The sequence below is a fragment of the Penicillium coprophilum genome, assembly GCF_028826855.1.
Source record: "Penicillium coprophilum strain IBT 35676 chromosome Unknown utg000005l_segment0_segment0, whole genome shotgun sequence".
In the NCBI taxonomy this organism is placed as follows: domain Eukaryota; kingdom Fungi; phylum Ascomycota; class Eurotiomycetes; order Eurotiales; family Aspergillaceae; genus Penicillium; species Penicillium coprophilum.
In genome coordinates, this window is record NW_026622724.1 from 2,480,302 (window position 1) to 2,501,703 (window position 21,402).

The 21,402-nt window shown below is 46.8% G+C and overlaps 8 protein-coding genes across 8 annotated transcripts; 6 read left to right on the forward strand and 2 right to left on the reverse strand.

The window, feature by feature from the left end:
- Nucleotides 1–3,881: 3,881 nt before the first annotated feature.
- N7500_008487 (C40 family peptidase) lies at nt 3,882–4,919 on the reverse strand (the record flags this gene model as incomplete). The annotated part of the gene is made up of 1 exon (XM_056679631.1): nt 3,882–4,919. The coding sequence occupies one exon, from the start codon at nt 4,917–4,919 to the stop codon at nt 3,882–3,884; it is 1,038 nt and encodes a 345-aa protein (XP_056530003.1).
- A 1,175-nt stretch (nt 4,920–6,094) lies between these two features.
- On the forward strand, nt 6,095–6,915 carry N7500_008488 (dipeptidase; the record flags this gene model as incomplete). Its single annotated transcript, XM_056679632.1, has 2 exons — nt 6,095–6,590; nt 6,638–6,915. The coding sequence occupies 2 exons, from the start codon at nt 6,095–6,097 to the stop codon at nt 6,913–6,915; spliced, it is 774 nt and encodes a 257-aa protein (XP_056530004.1).
- A 426-nt stretch (nt 6,916–7,341) lies between these two features.
- Nucleotides 7,342–8,676, forward strand: N7500_008489 (fungal specific transcription factor domain-containing protein; the record flags this gene model as incomplete). The annotated part of the gene is made up of 2 exons (XM_056679633.1): nt 7,342–7,889; nt 7,953–8,676. 2 exons carry the CDS (start codon nt 7,342–7,344, stop codon nt 8,674–8,676), a joined length of 1,272 nt encoding a protein of 423 aa, XP_056530005.1.
- A 2,085-nt stretch (nt 8,677–10,761) lies between these two features.
- N7500_008490 (putative amino acid transporter) lies at nt 10,762–12,677 on the forward strand (the record flags this gene model as incomplete). The annotated part of the gene is made up of 4 exons (XM_056679634.1): nt 10,762–11,101; nt 11,160–11,237; nt 11,296–12,555; nt 12,607–12,677. The coding sequence occupies 4 exons, from the start codon at nt 10,762–10,764 to the stop codon at nt 12,675–12,677; spliced, it is 1,749 nt and encodes a 582-aa protein (XP_056530006.1).
- Nucleotides 12,678–13,221: 544 nt separating this feature from the next.
- Nucleotides 13,222–14,034, reverse strand: N7500_008491 (A4/G1 family peptidase; the record flags this gene model as incomplete). The annotated part of the gene is made up of 1 exon (XM_056679635.1): nt 13,222–14,034. One exon carries the CDS (start codon nt 14,032–14,034, stop codon nt 13,222–13,224), a length of 813 nt encoding a protein of 270 aa, XP_056530007.1.
- Nucleotides 14,035–16,091: 2,057 nt separating this feature from the next.
- N7500_008492 (LysM peptidoglycan-binding domain-containing protein) lies at nt 16,092–16,547 on the forward strand (the record flags this gene model as incomplete). Its single annotated transcript, XM_056679636.1, has 1 exon — nt 16,092–16,547. The coding sequence occupies one exon, from the start codon at nt 16,092–16,094 to the stop codon at nt 16,545–16,547; it is 456 nt and encodes a 151-aa protein (XP_056530008.1).
- A 1,616-nt stretch (nt 16,548–18,163) lies between these two features.
- Nucleotides 18,164–19,274, forward strand: N7500_008493 (uncharacterized protein; the record flags this gene model as incomplete). The annotated part of the gene is made up of 4 exons (XM_056679637.1): nt 18,164–18,208; nt 18,264–18,281; nt 18,331–19,021; nt 19,081–19,274. The coding sequence occupies 4 exons, from the start codon at nt 18,164–18,166 to the stop codon at nt 19,272–19,274; spliced, it is 948 nt and encodes a 315-aa protein (XP_056530009.1).
- Nucleotides 19,275–19,975: 701 nt separating this feature from the next.
- Nucleotides 19,976–21,257, forward strand: N7500_008494 (recombinase RAD51; the record flags this gene model as incomplete). The annotated part of the gene is made up of 4 exons (XM_056679638.1): nt 19,976–20,050; nt 20,122–20,201; nt 20,306–20,373; nt 20,446–21,257. The coding sequence occupies 4 exons, from the start codon at nt 19,976–19,978 to the stop codon at nt 21,255–21,257; spliced, it is 1,035 nt and encodes a 344-aa protein (XP_056530010.1).
- Nucleotides 21,258–21,402: the final 145 nt, after the last annotated feature.

Consider the following 21,402-nt stretch of genomic DNA (forward strand, 5'->3'; position numbering starts at 1 on the left):
ATATTTCAGGCAAATGGTGCCAATTTATAGATATTATTATAAATGTTCGGCTTTTGGCCCCAACTAAATTTCCCTTCATTCCCTCCTCGTATTACAGGATCGACATGAAGGGCCAGAACAGGATGGAACCCAAGAAGAGCTATGCAAGACCCAAGCACCAGATTACACAGGGGCAGTTCCTTCTTTTGAAAATGGCCCCCCATGGCTACCGGCCTCAAAGCCAGACTATGCTGTATGTACGGAGTAATCATTACGGATATAGGATATAGCATTATATAGGCTCCGGTGCCAAGGCTGCAAGAATGGGGTAATTTCGGTGATAGGTGCACTTCATATCAATCTACTCCGTACTACACAGAAAATTATATTGGTGTTTGATGCAAGCCTCATACGGCCCTGGAGCAATTGCCAAAGAGACCTAGTACATGCAACGTGTTTTCCTCACAGATTCAGCTTCTACTCATCATACCGCCTAGTATTATCACTCTAAGAATAAAGATCTCTGGTCATTGGGCTTTATACGCTCAAAAGCAAGGATTGATATCTTTCCCTAAGCGGAACTTGTGCCAAAGTGTATACCCCTTTCTTTGTGATATATGTGCGGAGTAGTATGTATCATACTCGACCCACTTGTACTTTGTAGAAGCTGAATAATTCAGCTTATGGGGGGAGGCTGTTTTCTAGAGGCTGAAAATCCCCCTGATCTACATTGAGTGTGCACATCCGTAAGGTACCAACGCCCATTCAACGCATGATTGCAATGGAGGAGATACTTGATCTACCTGGGGGCTCGTGCAGAATCAGCACTAGTATACGAATGTTAATTGATCCGCAGAGGCGTTTTGGGGGCGGCAACATATATATTTGCCAAGCGTATTCCATCCTGGCCCTGTAATTTGTAGCCAAGCAAGTTTAGCCTATGAGATCATCTATCAAGCGAAAACTCTAACTACTAGACAGTGTATCTTCTCTTATAGTTGTCGTGGTAGGAAAGCTGAATGAGTGAGGAAGAATGTGACCGTATACTGCACAACGGTTGTGTATACATCGATGTACGTAGTGGGTGTACGGTAGTACCTGCCAAGACCCCCACAAGGGGCTTAGTGGGTCTCTCACGTCTCCCGAGTGTATCCGGACCTGTGACGGCTTCGAAATTCCACCTGCAAAAGTTTCCAGACTCACCTAATTTCTTCTGAAGTCCATTCAAGACACAGGGACTTTCCAATTTTGGAATTTCGGGTTATGCCTTCAAGGGCAGGATATACACAGCCATACACAGGCAATAGGACAATAGAGATCACGTGGACGATAGGGCTGTGTAATATCGTGAACTAGGCCTAAATAGGAAGGTGGATATAGAAGATCAATATCGCAACTTCTTTAACGGAGTAAGCCCTCATGAGTTACAAAAGAGTGCAGGTCATGTCAATCAGGTATGGCTATACAGCATATATGTGCAAATGAACGCCTGTTGTCGCCTCGAGGCGAAATACAGGCACGGACCCCCACTGTTTCAACCCATCCGCCACGCAGCTAAACACCATCCTATCAAACACACAGGCTGACTTACTGTCTAAATTCTCGGATTATCTTTCCGTTTGCAAGGACCAGCTGGAAATCTGGAACCACTTCATGGCCCCGGCCCCCAATGCCAAGAATCTCACGTCCGGGGGCCACGAGATAGACCAGGCTGCAGCCTCGTTCCACAATTTCGACGACAAACAAACTGAAAGTCTAGAAGTTGACACACGATACCACCCAATCAGCTGATTCTTGACAGAATTGCTCTACTCGCTGTTCACAGCAGCTGGCCTGGGTCTGTGATATCAATCAGCTACCCGATGAATACCATGTTTCATCACATTTTCGGCCCTTTGGTGGGTTTTCCATCTATCTCTTTACATATGTATATCTAAATATTTCTTTATTGTACGCTCCAAAGCGATTTCCTCCCTTTTTCTCTGTATTCCCCCCTTTTATAGATTGACCTAATCAGGCAGTGGGTATGATGATCCGAAGAAAGATCGGCGAGTACGAATGGTAGAAGCTCGATAGGAGATAGATGTTCCTTTCTATTTGCATGCAGCCCAATTATGCATGGGTCTGTCGAGGTTGTGTTGAACGCGCTAGGGCGAGTAAATTGCTTTCATTTGCGCCGCCGTCGTGGGTTACAGCGATCGACTTCTTCTCCCCAATCAGTCAATCGTATGAGGCTTGTTTTATCCCCCCTTAACACATTATTGAATTGATCAGAAAGATCATACACTGTGTTTCTGTATAGAAGATGAGCTTCGGTTACAGCGTCGGGGATCTTTTGGCAATCTTGAAGCTCGCTGACGATCTCAAGGAGTGCTTCTCCCAAGCCCCCAAATAGTTCAAGGCAACCTCAGAAGAGTATGATTATAAATTACTCCAGGCATTCGCTGAGTGAAATAAATAATACCGAAACATGGAACAAATATAGGATCAAATGAGTGTGGGTCGGCCTTCATGACATTCATGACATACCCGCCGACGGGTTGAACAAGCAACATGAAGTGGACGTCCAGATAATTTTTAGAAGGCTGTCGAGATGTTCTCAGGGATTTGAACGTGAATTAGGACAAATCCGAGGTTTTGGCTTATACAACCTCCGGTTGGAAGAAGAAGGCACGTCAAGCATGGAGCAGAATCACATGAGATCAAGTGGAGCTTGATAGGCTCTGTAATAGAATAACGTCTACCATATCACTCTTCGGCTTTCTATGATATTTTTAAAGATCTGAAAGACTAACGAGTTGACCCCAACACCCGCGATCCATATCAATTTCTACCGTTGCACTGGGTAGCATTGAATCATAATGACAATCTACTCAAATATCTTCTTGCGAATGGTGCCAATGTCAATGCCAAAGAAGCGTTTGGTCGAACACCAGGATTCTACGCTATCTTTGGAGGCAAGCATTCCTTTGCGGTTGCTTGATTATCCGGACATTGATTTCCAAAGCGCAGACTTATTCGGCGATACGCCACTCAGGCAATCGTAGAAGAGACGACATGATAGAAATCAATGGAAGTTGCATAATCTATTGGAAATCAAAGACAGAGATTACGATGGTTTGTTATAAAACACACAGTATTTCCATTTGCCGCAGTCGCCGCAGTCTACAGTTTGTGATGCATGTTGTCAATTTACCATGTGGCCTCTTCTCCACGAATTGCACTACTACCACACCAAATGGATACTGGAAAGACGCTATGGCAAAATACTATGGTGATTGTATTCCAGGAGAGGAGCCTCGTGCGTGTCTATTGTGCGGCCACGCGCTCAAGAAGTATGGGTTCAGGAGCGAGTCCGATTAATGGCGAAGACTGGACCGGAAATTTGTATGATCATACTTCTATAGCAAACGAAGTCTGAGTGAGCCCAATAATGACAGTAGCTTTACTCACAAGAGCCCAATGCTAGATACGTTGTCCTCAAACAAGTCACTAATAAACCACTACAGAAGAGGTCGACTCAAATTTTGAGTAACATGTAGACAAACAAATGCAACAAAGATGTCATTCTCTAAAACCTACGGGTTATGTGGCCTATAACATATATACTATCTTCTTGGGCTGTTTTTTCAGCGAAACAGTTATTAGTTATCGATTATGCTACTACAAAGTTTTATCCTTGCATCTCTGCTTCCAGATTATATGTTCGTCTTAGGCTCACCTAAATTCGCATCTAACTCACTTAGATTGTATTGAGAAATATAATGAGGGGAGTTATCAGATAATTATCGTCGAGCGAAAACCCATCTTAAAATGAATAACTGTTCAAGAATTCGAAATATTCTGCATGTTCGAGACACCACCACTGTTCAGTTTCCTAAAACATCCTTCTAAAAGACCCTTTATTTTTCTAGGAACCGCTCTGCTCCCCAGTAGTTGTCGCCGAAACGAGCCTCTGTGATTCTCACCGGGGTTCCTGCATCATATGCCTCCACCATTTGTCCCTCCCCGATATACATCGCAACGTGATAGATTGTGCTTGGGTCGCTGACATTGCCCGCATAGAACATCAGATCCGCCGGTTGCAAATCAGCCTTCTCAACTCGAGTGCCGTGACCAGTGAAGTCAGCCTGTGCATCCGCATCACGGGCAATGGAAATGCCATGCGAGTGGTAGAGCGTGTGCGTGAAACCCGAGCAGTCAAAGGCATATCCCGACATACCACCCCAGAGGTAAGGAAGACCAAGGAACAATTTGGCCGTGTTGATCAGATCAACGCTGGTCGGGTAAGGGATGTCCGACGCAGACTTGTAGACGGAAGCGTCATGGGCGGCCAAGAAAGCCGGACGAGAACCGGGAATTGCAACTTCAATGACGGATCCTTTCTCCCTGATGACGGGGAGCCTGGTGTCGTAGCTGATATCCGTGAGCTTCGACTTCAAACCAGGATCGCGGTAGAGCGGAACTGTAGCAGACTTGTCGATTATAGCAAATGGTCTGCTTGATTGCAGCTTTCCGTAGTGATGATCAAACGACACCTGCGACTCAGGAACCCAGCCAGGATATCCCAATTTGTTCTTCTGTGTTGCTTGGCCCGGTACGGCGACTTCGTACCAACCGCCTTGGTGGTCGAGGATTTCCACCCGTGCACCATACAGCGCTTGCGTCTGAGTCCGACTATTACCGGTGAGATCACGGAAATCCGTCAAGTTCATAGAGCTGAGCCATTTCTCCAGTTGCACCGGGTTTGTCAAAGCCGGTTCGTCAATTGCGCGTGGCTTGCTGGAGTCTGTCCACAGTGTTGCGGCAACAACGTTGATGTAGCCGTGCTGCACGGGTGTGCGAGTATCAAGCTTGGGGATCGCATTGGAACTTGGAAGGGCGTTTGCAGCTCCCAAGAGCAGTGCAAGGGTGACTTGTTTTGCAAGAGTTGAAAGCATGATGTTCTGGAAACCCGATTTGATACATGTTCTCAGCGTGCTATACTGTCGGTTTTATGCACGCTACAGCGTTGCAACGGGTATCTAGTAACGGCTGTACCCACTCGGAGAATTGTTGTCGTTCTCCGTACTCTCTCCGACGGCACTTCACACGGGAACTTCCCCACAATAATAAGGCCAAAGTGATTGGTCAAGATCATCGCAGACTCATCGGTGTATCTGCATCTCGTATTGAATGACCGATAAGATATCTGCAACGCTCCGGACTCTGTCCGAAACGTAACGTTCGGACAAACGACATCTCGCTTCAACGGCAGAACAAGTGCGTGATTTAAATTTTTGATTTTCTCTCTTATCAAGGGATTCGGGCGATATCTCAAGCTCCCGTGGCGTAGTTGTCATTCTCTCTTTCCCTCCATGAATCGCTCGGATACAATCGCGACACACTGGCCACCCGGGTCATTGTTGTGTGAGGATAACACGAATGCGAATCAAAATCAGGTGATTGTGTTCAAGGCACAAAAAGCGAGGTCATGGAATCCTCTCAGGCTTGTCGCTATTGGCTCCATCTCTATAGTATTATGGGTTGCGATAAGAGCAAGAGGCCTGATACAGCATCAAGATATTGATCCATTGGACTTTGCGGCTCGAACGACCAAGGTGTTGTCGGAGATACCTCTCATAGACGGACATAATGATCTGCCCTTTCTTGTTCGACTTCAGCTCAACAACCAAATTTATGGCGGCAATCTTCCATTTAGTCAGGGTATGGTTTCCACGTCAACTGATAGTGCCATAAAATTTCGATATTGACGGTATTGCAGGACTCGCATCTCATACGGACCTCAAGCGGCTGCGGGAAGGCAAAGTGGGTGGGCAGTTTTGGTCGGTCTTTGTAGAGGTAAGTTCGTTGATTATTGGGGCCCGCAATATTTGGGACTAACAGCGAGACCAGTGTCCCCAAATACTTCATCTTGATGATCCAAATGTAATGACCACTTGCAATCCTTTCGGTTGAAGAATGGTATTAACGATCCAATTTATAGCATAGCGTTCGGGATACCCTTGAGCAGATTGATGTGGCAAAACGCTTGGTAGCGGAATACAGCGCGCTGCAATACTGCGAAACAGCAGCATGTGCTCGAAAAGCATTCAAGTCGAAGAAAATATCTTCCATGCTCGGTGCTGAAGGACTTCACCAGATCGGTTCATCCATTGCCGTAATCCGGCAAATGTACGATCTCGGAGTGCGCTATATCACTCTAACTCATAATTGCGACAATCCATTTGCAACTGCAGCCACAACAGTGACCAAAACAGGCAAGGACAGTGGACTGAGTGATTTTGGACGTGATGCGATCCGTGAAATGAACCGACTGGGCATGATGGTAGACCTCTCCCACACATCTCACCGAACAATGCGAAATGTCATCGCTGTGACTCGGGCACCGGTGATATTCTCTCATTCGGCGTGTTATGCACTTGCCAAGACCTTGAGAAATACCCCTGACGACGTTCTTCGCATGCTCCCGCACAATGGAGGTCTAATCATGATATTCTTTGCGAACAAATTCATTCGCCCCGACAATCCGGAAAAGGCCGGTTTAGAAGATGTGGTGGATCACATCTTTCATGCTGCCACCGTCGCTGGCTGGGATCATGTTGGAATTGGTGAGATATCCGTGGTAATTAAGAAAGCACATTCTAACTCGACCTAGGCAGTGATTTTGATGGGACACCCGGAGTTGCTAATGGGATCGATGATGTCTCGGCATATCCGAGGCTCATTGAAGCTGTGATGCGACGTGGTGCAACCGATGAGCAGGTGCGAAAGCTGGTGGGATTGAATATTCTGCGTGTTTGGGAGGAAAATGAGATTGTGTCGGCTCAGATACGGGGTGAGATGGATTCACGACCTGTGGAGAGTTATTGGGAGGGAAGAACACAACCCACTTGGGATGGTCCATTACCTTCATTGAAGATTGATAAATCATAAAAAAAAAATATTTTTTAAATAAAATCTCTGTCATTTCGGTCTTTCAACATGAAAACATGAAAACATTCACACGCTCTCGGATAAGGAGAGAGGTCCCCGCTTCTCATTTCGCCCCCTTCCAATTCTTCTACGTCTGAAGATGTCCGTTTCAAAACCCTCCAGAGCACAGCGACCACCAAGAGTTGCATCCTGTGAGCCCTGTCGACTGTCTAAACTAGCTTGTGATCATAGGCACCCTTGCGCTCGATGTGTTGGGCGCGACATCCCCCATGAGTGCGTCTACAGAAAGAATGCATTCAAGCGGAGTCGACCCTCCCTCACAGCCCAATCCTCGGGGATGCAGTAAGTGGTTCTAATTTGACCAGTCTAGCCACTATCCAGTTGTCTGACGATAATCCCAGACAGCTGTCTTTTAGCTCTACATCCATGCTGGAAGCTATTCGGCCAACACTCCCACCAAACAGACACCCAAATACAGGCTATCAGGGCTCTTCTTCTTTGGATTCACTATTGGGTAACGTCCGCCAGCAAACCATGTTGCTTGGGAATCTGGAGGTTAGTTCGACCTTGCTTCCGGTCGGGCGGGATGATGAGGGGCCAGCTTATTCTACGGCTCATTTCATGAACAACGCTTCGACAATTGAGGGCGCACAGCTGTTGGAAGCACTTGTCAGCTCTAAAATACATAACGTCATTGAGCGTTTGTTCGTTGACTGGAAGGGAAATGGACTCGAGTCGCATGTCGGCGCATTCCTCATTCAGCCATTCGCTGATGCAATCATTAAAGAAATTGTCACCTTACAGCAGTCGGAAAATTTACGATCTGATCTGTTGGCCTTATCGCAGCGTCTGTTTGAAAATAGTAGTCGTGCTGTGGATATACATCGTTTAATGACGCTACAAGGTTTCATCGACCAGTATACAGGTCCGAATCTCCGCTGGGAGACAATGGGAGTAATCCTGACACTTGTGGGGTATGCTTGCTGGAATATGAGATTGCTGTTCCTCTAGGATATCAAGACTGACGAGCGACACAGTATTGCCGCAACTGAGTTTCGTGCACCATATACTCTGTATCGAACAGAACAAGAACGACAAACCCTGAAGATGAACCTGATTCAATTTGGAAACAGATGTGCAATATTTTGCGAGGCATTGGACGTCCTCAATGACGTTCATATCCTGTTTCTGTATCAGACATTCCAGGTGCAGTCTGTCTTTTACGGAGATCAAAGTACGCTACAATCCCCTTTCCGCCTTCTTATGCATCAAAATGACAATTTGGCAGGTCTTAAAACATGGCGCCGACTCAACGACGCCGCCTGTGCTCTACTTGCCGCTGGGCTTCACGAGAGCATCCAAGAAGCGTGCGACATTCCGTTCTTTCTGCTTGAAGTGCGAAAGCGTATCTTTTCCCGCTTATACAGTATCGATATCAGCTTAGCGACATTTCTCGGACGGCCACCGCGTATGAGCAAGAATTTTTGCCGTATCAACCTGCCCCTTGATATTGACGAAAACTGTTATTCTCTCTCGGACTCTGCTCTGAGTGCAGAGCTGGAAAAGCTTGACCACGCTGGATGGAATTCGGAGGGTCACATTCGACTGAGCGCCGTTATGCGATGGTCAACCGTTACGGCAATGATTCGAGAAGAGACATTGGAACTACTTCTGGGCGGGAACATATCTAATATGCAAAGGCGGATAATGTGCGTCACTTGTCTCAATTCATACAGCCAATTAACTCATCGTTCACAGTAACCTACACCACGAAATCAACGAAGCATGGGAGAATCTCCCGTCCTTTCTCAGGGTCCCATCTCATGAACTTTGGGATATCCAAAGGCCCCGCGCAGAAATGGAGTGCCTACACATGATTCGGCTGCTATATCTACAGTCTGCATTTTTGATCGAATGGGCAGCATGGCGCCATGGAATTCAACAGTCAAGCTTATTCCGATCGGCATTGGAACTGATTTGCTCGGTCAACGATGCCTTGATCCGACGCGAACAACTGCCAAACCTTGGCTTTATATCCCTAGCCTGGAGAGTATGTACCCTGAACAATTTACGAGATTTTGGTGAGCTGAGTAGATAATATAGGTTGCATCGTGTGCGCTCCCAGCGGCCGGAGCCCTCGCACTATACCTTCTCCAGCCGTCATCCCGGTGTCGGTTCAAGGAACTAGATCCACCGTCTCGACGTCGAGTAATCGAGAATCTTTCTGTTTTGATCGCGCACATGGATATTCTACATAGTCCCAGTGACGGGAATTTTAAATTGTTTTCTCAGGCCAAACGCTCTCTGCAGTCTGTTGTGGACATGCTATTACAACCGCTGAATACACTCGGAATGGAGGCATCATCTACACAACTAAATACCCAGTTACCCCCCGCTGACTGGATGGTGCCTGATTATTGTGGATTCGATGGGGATTTCTGGTAAGTCGACACACCACACTCCATGCCTGGTTCACGCGCTAAATTTTTCATAGGGCGCATTTCCCTGATTGTCTCTATACAGAAGAAAATAGTGATCATGCACTTGTATGAGAAACCAATACTGCCGTTTTAGCCTTTTCTGCGCTTGTTTTGCTGTTTTCGTTGTATGCATCTTCGTCTGACTATATGAAGCCACTGAATGCCTCAAGTTCGTCGACCACACCATTGCGAATACCATTTCTGCCTACTTTTCTGCAACCATTGTCTTTACCTTATGTCTCTTTCCTATTCTCCATTCACCACATACGACCATAGGGTGTGGAAAACAGGGCTTCCCGTCCGCTCAGCCGTACTTAAGCCACACGCCGGTGAGTTAGTAGTTGGGTGGGTGACCACCAGCGAATCCTCACTGTTGTATGTTTTTGCTTTCTTTTTTTTGTTCCTGGCCTAACAGAACTGTATAATCTAAATTTTTCAACTTGAGACCATCTGTCATAAATCCCTAAGGGAAGGCCGGAACTGGGTGAACAGGACAGCATTATTAAGAAGACAGACGGAAGAACCAATGATTTTGTCGGAGGATAGAGAGAGCAAATATAATGTACCAAATCAGGTCTATATATGATCCTCGAAAACAACTTATACCCAGCCAAGAGACTACCTTCGAAACCCATATCCTAATTGACTTGCCACCATGGTATATTGCTCTAATATGATTGAGCAAGCTGGAAATAGTCTGAACTTCAGAGTCAAGCCCTCATAGCAATCTAGAAGACATTGCAGAAAATATGAGAAGCTTTGTCATGTTAATGCTAGGACCGAAACTGTATTACCACTACGGTTACGTCAAGTCTCTTGGATTGCATTTAGGGATCTTGAAATGGGCTTCGTATTTCTCTGGACAGAGTCTTTCTGGACATCCATAAATGTAGTGTATGAATGTAAAGTATGGAACCTATTATGGGGTAGGGTTGTGGTTATCCCATGCATACCTCAGGCACATAATAGAACCGAGGTTTCGGAGAGAACCTGATCCCGTTACCGGAGCCTCGCTCAATGGCCCCTTCAGGGCTTTTCTTTTTAGTGCCACCTAATCAGGCAGGAAATTATCAGAACCTGTTATCAATGCATCCTGAATCGTGAGGTTGCAATCAGAACTCATTGGCAGCTTAAACCCGGTGTGCTGGTACTGGCCAGTCCACGATAAGACAATCAGCGTCTCTCTCCGACAACACTCCGAAGGAATGCTTGTTCTACAAATCAAAATAAATTAATTATGGGCCCCAATGATAAGAATGCTTATCCCCCGCGCTTGGGTGCATGGCATTAAAAGAGTCAATGTTACCCACTTTCTTTGTACTGATCCTAACATTCTACCTTCTCATTTGAAAGTCCATCCGTGAAAATGGAGTTCCCTTTGGACGAAAAAAAGGCCTCTTTCGTCCCCGGATCCCCCCGAGAGTCGGTGTCAAGCAACCCAATCAAACCACAGGCTCGTGAGGCTTATGATCCAACTGTTACCTTTGAGGAGTACCATTATTACTCTAAGAAGACAAGAGCGGAGCAAGACCTTCTAGAGCCTCCGGCGCTCAATGTGCTACAGCTTCTCACAGGGAAGAAAAGCGAGGAACCGGTTTCGACTTTGACCGAGAAAGACTTTTCAGATCCCGAGAGGAGACTTGCCATTACAGATGAGGAATGGGCAAATGCAAGCCGTTCGCTTAGGTCTGCTTCATGGGGTGCCTGTAAGTCACCAAGTATATCTTATCTTACATTGGAACTCAGGGCTCATGATATTGTCAGGTTTCTATTTGATTACCACGGATATTTTAGGCCCATTCGGCTCGGGCTATGCGATGGGCACATTAGGTTGGAGAGCAGGTGAGATCCGTTCATTCTTGTACATCTTGAGGGACTGAGTTGACTGATCGGGATACAGGCATTGCCTTCTACACTGTTTTCGGATTCATGGCGGGATACTCTGGGTATCTCCTTTGGCGCGTCTACCTTGGCGTGGACAGCTATCAATTCCCCGCCAAGAACTATGGTGATCTCGGATTCAGGACTCTTGGTCGGTTCGGCCGCCATCTTACCAATGTCTGCCAGGCAATTTCGTTGCTCTTACTCGTGGGCCAAGTCACCATCGGTTTCGGCCAAAACCTGTCTCAGGTTTCGCAGTTCCGGCTGTGCTATGTTGCCTGCCCGGTCATCTTTGCTTGTGCTGGTTTCTTTATCTCTCAGATCAGAACTCTCAAAGCATATGGCTGGGTTGCAAATTTCGCAGTGTGGATGAACCTGTTTGTCATCTTCATGTCGATGGGTGTGATGGCGGTGTCTGAACCGAACTACAAAATCTCTACCCTCGGGTCTGCTGGCAGCGTGGTTGACAGAAGTACGATCACACCCGACAAGGATGGTAACTACCCGCCGATCATGCATTACAGCTATATCCCTCCAGGAAAACTCATTGGATCCGTGAATGGCATGCTTTCTGGTGTCTTGGCTTATGCAGGTGCACAGCTGTTTGTTGAATTCATGGCCGAAATGCGCCGGCCTCGAGACTTTATCAAGGCCATGTGGGGAGCCCAATTCTTCATCTACAGCGTCTATCTCACTTACGGCTGTGTGGTCTACTATCTTCAGGGACAGTACAGCTACAGCCCGAGTTATCAAGGTATCAGCATTTACGCATGGCAGACTGTCGGAAACATGGTTTCTTTGGTTGCTGCTCTCATCTGTGCAGGTCTGTACGGCAACATTGGAGTCAAGATTGTCTACAATAACATCCTGATTGATATTTTCCGTTTCCCTCCTCTCGACACGCGCGTTGGCAAGATTGTCTATGCTTCTCTTGTCCCAGCCTGGTGGACAATCGCATTCCTTATCGCCGCAGGCGTTCCCGATTATGTTGGCTTCGTCAGCGTAATTTCTGCTTCCATGCTCCTGAACTTGACATTTACCATGCCTCCGGTGTTTGCCCTTGCATTTGATATCCAAAAGAATGCGATTCGGGCGGAGGCTGGTGAAGAATTCAACCCGACGACTGGAGAGGTGCTCCGGACCGAAACGGCGGCAGCAAGATGGATCCGTGGCTTCTTCTCTGGTGGTCCTTTCCAAATCGCAATCAACGTTTGGCATGTTTTGTTCGCCCTGGCATCACTCTCGATGTGTGGGCTGGGCATGTGGGCGGCCATCGTCGGTGAGTACTATTACTATCTTACGGTTCACTTCATACTAATCTCTCTCCCAGGAATGATTGAGGCCTTCGAGCTCCCGCAGCTGAACTCGTTCTCTTGTGTCTCGCCACTCAATCTGAACTAAGGCAGACTCTCTAATCCAATGGATCTGATTTGAGTGTAATGCTTATACAAGGATTCAGTGACTATTATCACCCTTCATTTGATTTATATTAGTTCAGACCATCAACACCAGAAATATTATTGTATAATGTTGCTTGACTTTCCTCCCACTTACATAGAAGTAATTTTGTACTGCCCACTACGTAATACCAATAATATTAGCTTATCTGAGGGTGCGCTTTGAGTCACTCATTGTTGGTATCTATCCATCTGAACATACCATCGCTGACTATACTGTCAGGCCTGGCTCTACCCGGGGTTTTACACTGATGCGCAACTATGCCAACAAAGCTCCCCTTTATATGCAACAAGCTCATTGAGTTAATCAAGACAAAACAAATTTTATTTGCTTCCAACGTATGTATCACAAATAAGAAGAAACATTTATCTCCCGTTGTTTGCCAAAATACCTCTTCCTTCCCAAAGTTATATTCCACCTTCAACAACCGATGAAGTATTGCGTTTCCAAGCTGCTGCAGGGGCTGATCAAGCCATTTGATCTGAGCTTAGATGTAGCTCACGGTAACACTGCTGCTAGTAATAGAAGACTTGGTCAAGATGCTGTTGCTCTGCTTGATGTCGATGAGAGTGGATCCAGAGGGGCCAACAGACTTTCCACCAGTCGTAGCCTTTGCGTTCGTGAAAGTCACAGTTCCAAAGTCGACAAAGGGAACCAGCTCGCCATTGCTTTCAAAGTCCTCGACAATCCATTCAGCATTGTACTCGCACAGATCCCCATCATTCCCACCAGTGAAAGTATGGGTAACAGATTTGCCTGTAGTCACATTCTTGACGACAGCAGTACCGGCAGTCTTGGACTTGGCGGTCACAGTAACCTCAATCACATCTCCAGCGGAGATTGAGATGCCACTGAAGTCGTAGGCATAATCCGGATACCACTCGTACCAGGCATCATACGAAACTGTGCTTCCTTGGATGCAGAAATCAATTCCAGTCTGGAGAATGGCAGTGCTGCAAGTGTCACCGTCGATGCCGACCCAGGCGGAGGCACAGTACTGCTCGCTGGACGAGGCACCCGAAGGAAGTTTCGGGGTGGGAACGGTGAATTGACCGGTGACAGAGGTGTATCCGGTGCCAATAAGGACAGCACCGGCCCAGTTGGTGCTGTAATCCTCGTGGGTGGTCCGGTTCAGAGAAAGAAGCTCTCTGGTGTCTGGCTTGTAAGGAGGACGGCTGATTCGGCTAGCTCTGCCATCAGCGCGGGCAGCGTTGCGGGCTGCGCGGCGTTCGGTGAGAGGGGCTGCGATGGCAGACGTTGTGAGCAGCGCTGCGCTGAGGATAGTAGCCGAGAACTTCATTCTGTGAGGTAGATGATGAAACTGTTTGAGGGAAAGAAGTAGATTGACTGTGTGGATGTCAAAATAACCCTAGGGAAATTGTCCGTTTATATAGCCATGTTGTATAGTTATAGCTTCATTGGAAATTGCAGGACAATCATCTGGAAGCACTCGAGCTAATGCGCATTCATTGCGTATCTTGTTCAAATGTAACATCGCCATCTTTGAAGAAGCAGAAGAATGCCTCATATCTCCTGATGCCGTCGGAGACCGATGCATAAACTCAGGATAGACTGTGGGCTGAAGAATTTCACTTTAACCAGGTCACTACTCACAACTTCAGGGCAGAGATACTTCGGTTGCTCGGGGCTATTTTGTGCATCGCATCCACTCATACTCAGCAAAGACCAGGGTATGAATCCAATAAAGTTGTCTGTCTTCCGTGCACGCTAAACTGATCCAAGCTCCAACCCTCCGGATTTCCGACGGAGCCTAGAGAAGTTCCAAGCCAACATAGCTTAGACTGATGAAGTGAGGAGAAGTGATATAGATTAACCAGTGGCATGGAGATGCAGAATGTTAACTCAAAACCAATAAGGAAGTGATCGCTCTATTCAGGGCGCACCGGTGACAATTCTCAGTAAGCAATAGCAATTTGATGTGACTGTGGCTTAGAAGCCAATATAGACTTGTTGTCTAGCCATTAGCCTGTCAGTGATAAGAGTGCCAAGCTTTCGACAAGCAACAATGCCCAGGAGAAAAGACGGGAGAAGTGGATAATTGTGGACTTTTGAACAGCGTGGATGCACGTATTTACTCCTAGATACTATTGATACTCACAATATAGCTAGTCACACAGGATGTGTCTGGTGTGCGAGTATGTATAATATGAACAGAATCTTGTCTCCAGGAACAGGATATAATCATATTTCCCACCTAAACTCACCTCGTAAGAAGAAATATCCCCCGCGTCGGAGTTCTCGGGTGACTCGTGCGGACTTTGCGTGCAGACAAGCTAGTCGACGCTAACTTCATTCGATGGTAATCTCCGAATCTCAGCTTGAAACTATTGGATAGTGATGCCGCAATTTCTTTGGGAACAAAATATAAGATTCGAGGTGAGTTATGCCTATATGAAGAGTCCAGCACAATTCACTCAAGCCCCCGGGTCCTTCAAGCCACGGCGCTTGAATTTTTGTCTATGTTTTAAACCACCTGGGAGTTGGTAGCATGATTGTCTGAGTCTTATCAAATGGATACGATTTGCTACAGCTTGCCCATAGAGATCCGCTCACTTTGAACTATTGCTAATAAATCCGCCTATCTCCGAAGGGTTGTTTCCCCGATATCAATGTGTCATCGGGATAAATATAGCAGAGAAAACCCCCTCGTGGACTCTCGCATGACTTGGTAGTTGAAAGAGCTTGTTTGCCTCTGGTGTTGGAATAGGAAATAGGTGACTCCACAAGCCTTATTGAACACTGTTTAAGGATAGAGTCTCAATAGTGCCGCCAGGCGCGCGAGTGTCAGGAAGTCTATTGATCTTTGTTCTCAAAGGTCTCTCTCACTTGTCAATTAATTTCTTTCAGCTCTCTCCAGAATTTGGGGTCTTGCTCTGTTCTATATTCTTCCGAATCGGACTCCACACATTCTCTATCAAGACTTCCGTTGCTTTTCCTTTGGATTGTAGCTCTTGCTGGGTCTAAATCCTGATGTGAGTGACTATCATTTACTGGGGCTTACAGATTGATTATATTCCCACCAATGCTACTCAATATTGAACACCCTGTTAACGGCACAAAGGGTAAACCATAAATGTTGTGATGTGGGATTGGATATCGTCTTTGTTGAAGATTCATTGTTCATATTCATCAGGTAGAGCCTCGCAGGGCCCCCGGGGTCTGCAGTTGAACAATGAAATTAACTCGGTGATTCATGTTTCAAGTGCATGTCTCGAAGGTGCCCATGCTAATGAAACTCGGTCATCTCGAATTTCGTTTTTTCCCCTGGATATTCAAGTATTTATAAAGGATGGTCTAATCTCCTCCCTGGAATATTTGCATCCAAGGGTCAATGCAATGAATTCTATCCGTATCCTTCTCTCCCTGCTGCTTGTCCATATTGCAGCAGCCCATTTTGGGCATGCCGCTGAAAATTCTCATAGTCATTCACTCCCCAAGCGCGCTGCATTCGCGCCGGGTGGTGATGGTGTCTGCCACACCTATATAATTCAGGAGGGTGAAACCTGCGCAAAGCTTGCTGAGCGCTATCAAATTACGACCAGCAATATCGAGACTTGGAATACTGGGGCCTGGGGCTGGTCGGGGTGTGCCAATATCAAGCAAGGCGATTTTGTGTGTCTCAGCTCCGGTACCTTTCCTATGCCGGTTGCTCTCCCACGTGCTATCTGCGGTCCTCAGGTTCCCGGGACAGGGCGCCCTGGCAAATATTCAGATCTCGCCTCTCTAAATCCATGTCCTTCGAATCAATGCGTGAGTTCAGTAATTATCCAAATTGCCCGTGATCTCTTCTAACTACATCTTCAGTGTGGTGCCTCGGGTCAATGCGGTACTAGCTCGAGCTTTTGCGATGTGAGCAAAGGGTGTCTCTCCAACTGCAGAGTGAAGAGTACACTGAAGGAAACTACAACTAAAAAAGCTACTTCAAAGGTCTCTTCGAAAACGACCGTGGCAAAAACCACTTCGAAGACAACTTCCAACACTACTGTGCGAAATACTACTGTAAAAAAGACTACCACTTCGAGTACCAGGTCAAAGAGTACCACTACCACAAAACCACATACTACGGAGAAACCGAAGGTAACCACGACCAGCATCAAATCAATCAGGACATCACAGACCAAAACCACAAGCAGTTTCAATCCGGCACACAGTTGGCAGATTACAATCTATACAGACGACAAGTGCAAAGGTGATTACTTCACTGTCGACGGACACGAATCAAAGACGGCCGGAAACTGCTTGGTTTTCAAGGACAATAAACAGACCGAAATTGCGGATACGAAGACATCATGTCGATGGTGGACTAATCGTGGGCTTCATTGGGACACCTGTTCCACCAGTAAGCTCGTAGCTCCTAGGTCATGGTATATCACACAAGGCCAATGTTTGTTCTTCAAAAACAAGCACTGCAAGGATGAGGATTGGTTAGGACAGACCTATCCGCCCGAAAAGGGCTGTCAGTCTCGCTCAAGTGGGTATTTGTCTCCTCAGTTGAAAGGATACATGGTTACTGGAGCTGGGGATTGGGGTTCAATGCAGTGTTTCTATCAAGAGAAGTGGACGTAAACGGGTTTGTTTGGGTTGCGTCGGGAGATCTTCAAAATATATAACCGAGAGCCGATTTCCCAGATCCCAAGGTTGCTCCTATCACACCCAGACTCTTTTAAAACCTACGTATATAATGGAAAAGGGAAGCGACAACCATAAATCATTCGAGACAATTGATAATGAGGAGAAAAGAAACAAAACACTGCTGATTAAGTTTTTGCTCATAATGTCAAATCAAGTATATATCTTCATCAACCAGCCAATGGTCGAGTTAACTCGATCACCGTCTTCCTTGGTCTAGTGGTGATGATTTCCGCTTGTCATTAAAACCGATAAGCGCGGGAGACCGGGGTTCGATTCCCCGAGGGAGAGATTTCTTTTTTGCTCTCCATTTTCTGTAGCAATGGGAACTAGTATCAGCATTATCCTGGTTGCCCCAATTCCCTTTTCCCCTTTTTTTTTTTTTTTTTTTTGTGATCCAGTGTTGTATGTAGCGTTTTATACCTTCATATACCTAATCAGCGAACATATACAATGAAGTATTCAAATAGTATGCAAATAATATTGTAGTTGCAAATTTTATGGAGACAACGAGTGAAAGCAGAAAAATGTCAATAGGAGAAACGCCCAGAGATGGAGAGTCTGGATCTATACGTGCTTAACCCGTTCCTGCCATCTGCGGCCCTTTCTCTGTTCTCTCAAACCCCAAACAGATCGCAATTGCTCTCATCCCTGAAAGATAACTCATTCCGATCTTCTCTTTTTATCCGTGATTATCTTTTGTCCATGCCAAATAAAGTCAGACTCGTTTTCGGATGTCCTTCACGGTAAAGCCCAAGCACATCTCAAAGTGACCAGCCATGGAATTCTGGGTGGACTGGGAGCTATGGGAGAAGCTGAGCGTGGTAAGTAAACCACCTATAATCACGGACAATCCTTCCTGACCATTCTCATTGACAGGTACTAGCCATGCTGATCGTATGTGACTCCTTGAGAATGCCAAAAGCACAACTGACAAGCTTTGCAGGGCCTGGTGCTCCTTTATGCCTTTTGCGTCCTCGGCTGGAATCGCTGGATGATGAGCAAATACGCCGCGGCAGAGGCGAAAGAACGAGAGGAAGAAGCTGAGGTGTACCCAATGCTGCACAAGGATGACATCCCGTTCGGCGCCAGAGCTTTGGAAAGAGGAATAGAAGTTGAAGGAATCTGGGTCTCAGATCCTAACACGCCCACACAAAGCCCATGCCAACCTGCAACTCCAGTTGATAGTCGGCCGGTCACTCCAGCGCCAAGGGTGCTGCAAAGGACTGTTGACACCCCCATGTCCTCAACGGGATCTCAGAGACCCATGATCAGCCCACAGCCTATCCCACCGGCTGCCCGACGTGCAGTCGTTTCCGAGCTCGATCTAGCCTCCGCAGGCTTCACCTATGAGAATCAACGACCCGGTGCACTCTATAGTCGAGCCAGTCTACCCACGCCGAATGCCATTCGCATATCGCCTGCACGAGAGGAGTCTCTGATCGGCATGAATGACACAACAACCAAAAAGCGTGCTAGCCTCCCTATGAGAATATTCGGTGCAACATCTCATCCCGACACAAAGAACTACCAAGTAGGATTGGATGGTGCCGATGAAGAAAAAGACTATGTCCCCGTTTTGAGTTCGTCCTCTTCTGGTCTTTCGTCGGAGACCAAGCGGAGCTCACAATCTATGAGTAAGTCAAACTCCATGATTTGGGGATTGAAACGGAAAACTAATGTGCCTCAATTATAGAACGTCCTCGCCGGCGGTCATCCGAAGAGTTCCGACGCAGAATGAGCCAGATATTCAACGACAATATCCAAACGGGACCGCCATCCGAGCAACTGGAGTTCAATCCGGCTCTGCGCCAGTATCAGAGACGATTTCGGAGGTCATTGCTTCGTCCTTTCCGTCCGTGGGTTAACTCTTCCGGAGCTCAGCAGTAGGTTGGTTCTCAAAATATCATTGTCTCGCCAGGAAACCGAATTGATCGGGATAAACCTTGAAAGACCTTCAGTACCTGCCTTTGCTCGGACATTTAGCATTGGTTTTGATCTGGTGTTGCGGCAGCTCATGGGTAGATTTCCACTCGGGTTTTATGGCTCAGAAGAACATTGCGAGAATATGTTTTGATGGACTGATGGGGTTTCAGCATGCAGTGCTTTGCAGGATTTGTATTCTTACACTTTTCATTATTGCATATCAAACAATTGGCATTCGATCGACAGAGCGTACAGCAATTGACCCGATTCATTGAAGACCCTGAGCACCTACATGAGTTATAAGAATAGATAGATTCATGCACTTCCATGCTTTTTGCTCCCAAACCGGAATGGCCCAAGGCAGCACTCCACGTGATCTCGCGATCCATTTGACGCGTCCACTTTTGTTGACTTGGGAGTCATCCTGAGATTTTTGCCACAATCGGATGATTCAGACCCTTCAAACCTTTTACAATCAGAAGCTTCCTGCTTGCTTGTTGATAAATTGAGATCTGTGGCTTCGTTTGGTATTCAAATCGAGGTACTCATCTCACCCAAACGCGTCTTTTGAGTGGATACTCATCCGTGTTTTCGAGTCGAGAGACCCTGCCAAACAGGCATTAACATCCTGATAACATTGAAGACTGAAGCATATTACTGCTAGTATGGAGGGAGAAGAGCAATTCGATGAGAATGGGCTTCCTGGCCCCGGTGCCCCAACCCCACTTTCTGCGCTCGACGTGAGTGAATGCCAGGGCGATCTGCTTTCGCTGCAGACAGTGGGACTTTCATACTGAATTTTCTCTTATAGGGTGTTTCCGGCTTGACTGCTAGGGATATCAAATTGTTCGTGGATGCAGGGTACAACACTGTCGAGTCTATCGCATACACGTACGTATCCATCAGCTACACATTCATTGCGGCTTTCTCCGGCAATAGCTCTGCTATACCCATCTCCATGCTCATATCAATCCAGCTAATACGTATCCATATAGGCCTAGGCGGTTGTTGGAACAGATTAAGGGTATCTCAGAACAAAAGGCCACCAAGATCCTAGTAGAAGGTAAGCCATCTTCTACGCTAGACTACAGATTTACATCGGAGATTGGCTTGCTAATGATAACGCGCTAATTAGCTTCAAAACTGGTCCCTATGGGATTCACCACGGCAACCGAAATGCACGCCCGGAGAAGCGAGCTCATCTCAATCACAACGGGATCTAAGCGACTTGACACATTACTTGGGGGTGGTATCGAAACGGGCTCGATCACTGAGATTTTCGGAGAGTTTAGAACGGGAAAGAGTCAGATTTGTCACACTCTCGCCGTGACCTGCCAGCTACCTTTTGATATGGGTGGTGGTGAGGGCAAGTGTCTTTACATCGATACAGAGGGGACTTTCCGTCCAGTACGATTGCTTGCGGTCGCACAGAGATACGGTCTTGTTGGCGAGGAGGTCTTGGATAATGTTGCATACGCACGAGCATACAACTCGGACCACCAGCTCCAACTGCTCAACCAGGCCTCTCAGATGATGTGTGAGACGCGATTCTCTCTTCTGGTGGTTGACTCGGCGACGTCTTTGTACCGAACGGATTTCAACGGTCGTGGTGAGCTTGCCTCCCGACAGACCCATTTGGCTAAGTTCATGCGTACGCTGCAACGTCTTGCAGATGAGTTTGGTATTGCGGTCGTGATCACGAACCAGGTCGTTGCCCAAGTCGATGGTGGCCCCAGTGCCATGTTTAACCCAGACCCTAAGAAGCCCATTGGTGGTAATATTATCGCTCACGCCAGTACCACTCGACTCAGTTTGAAGAAGGGCCGTGGGGAGACTCGAATTTGCAAGATTTATGATAGCCCTTGTCTTCCAGAGAGTGATTGCCTTTTCGCCATCAATGATAATGGTATCGGTGATCCCAGTGAGAAGGATCTGGAAGATAAGTGAGCCAACCTCTCAAGGTTGAGCTTATTTTGTTCTGCGACACGATGTTATTGACTTAATGAGCATTACATTCAAGAGCTGTTTATGTGGGTTAAAAGGGCCCTGTTGGCATCTCAGCGCTTGAGGGGGATCTTTTTTCTTTTTTTGA